The sequence below is a fragment of the Buceros rhinoceros genome, unplaced genomic scaffold, assembly GCF_000710305.1.
Source record: "Buceros rhinoceros silvestris isolate BGI_N320 unplaced genomic scaffold, ASM71030v1 scaffold23608, whole genome shotgun sequence".
Classification (NCBI taxonomy): domain Eukaryota; kingdom Metazoa; phylum Chordata; class Aves; order Bucerotiformes; family Bucerotidae; genus Buceros; species Buceros rhinoceros.
The window spans coordinates 532-1,130 of record NW_010427743.1 but is presented as its reverse complement, the minus strand read 5'-3'; the positions used below and the strand labels follow the sequence as shown (position 1 = coordinate 1,130).

Here is a 599-nt window from a genome sequence, read left to right as displayed (position 1 = left end):
GGCCAGGGGCAGGGGACCCCAGGCTGCAGGAAGCACCACCGAGGGCTGCTCTGGCCAAACCCCGCACCCTGCAGGCCAAAGCGCCCCTGGAACTTTGGCTTCACACCAGCATTCGCTGCCACTGGCAGCAAACTTGGTCTAGCTCAGAATTCCCTGTACCATCATCCCACACCGCCTCCCCGACCTGCTCCCAGAGGAGCCGGGGACAAATGGCTCCCTGTCACACCCCTCCGACACCACCTTCCTTCCGCTTCAGCCTGACCTCAGCGCCGAGCAGGCACCGGTCCCCGGCCGCAGCCAGGTGACACTGCTGGTCTGCGCTCGTTAGCCCAGGCCCGGCGGGGTGTCTGCTCCCCCACTAACAAGCGTGACGGTAAAGGATATAAGAGCGTCCAGGGCGGGTGGCCGCCGTTGAGGTACAGCACGTAGGTGAAGCCATCTTTGAGGACCCCTCTGATGGAATAGTAATAGGGGAGATAGTGGTGCTGTTTAAAGTCTCTGTTTTCGTAGAAGGTTATTGCTGTGTTGTTAGTGGTGAGGACGTGCAGGTAGATGGCTTTGCAGTGGTCTTGGGCCGTCGTCGATATATGGTCTTTTAA

At 59.8% G+C, this 599-nt stretch overlaps 1 protein-coding gene across 1 annotated transcript in view; it reads right to left on the bottom strand.

Moving 5' to 3' along the window:
- The window catches only part of LOC104498636 (N-alpha-acetyltransferase 60), a gene marked incomplete at its 5' end in the record, with an annotated part of 1,378 nt that extends 782 nt beyond the window's left edge, over nt 1-596 (bottom strand). The window contains one exon of the mRNA XM_010142038.1: nt 375-596. Coding sequence (XP_010140340.1) covers nt 375-596 — 222 coding nt within the window. The remainder of the gene's footprint in view (nt 1-374) is intronic.
- Nucleotides 597-599: the final 3 nt, after the last annotated feature.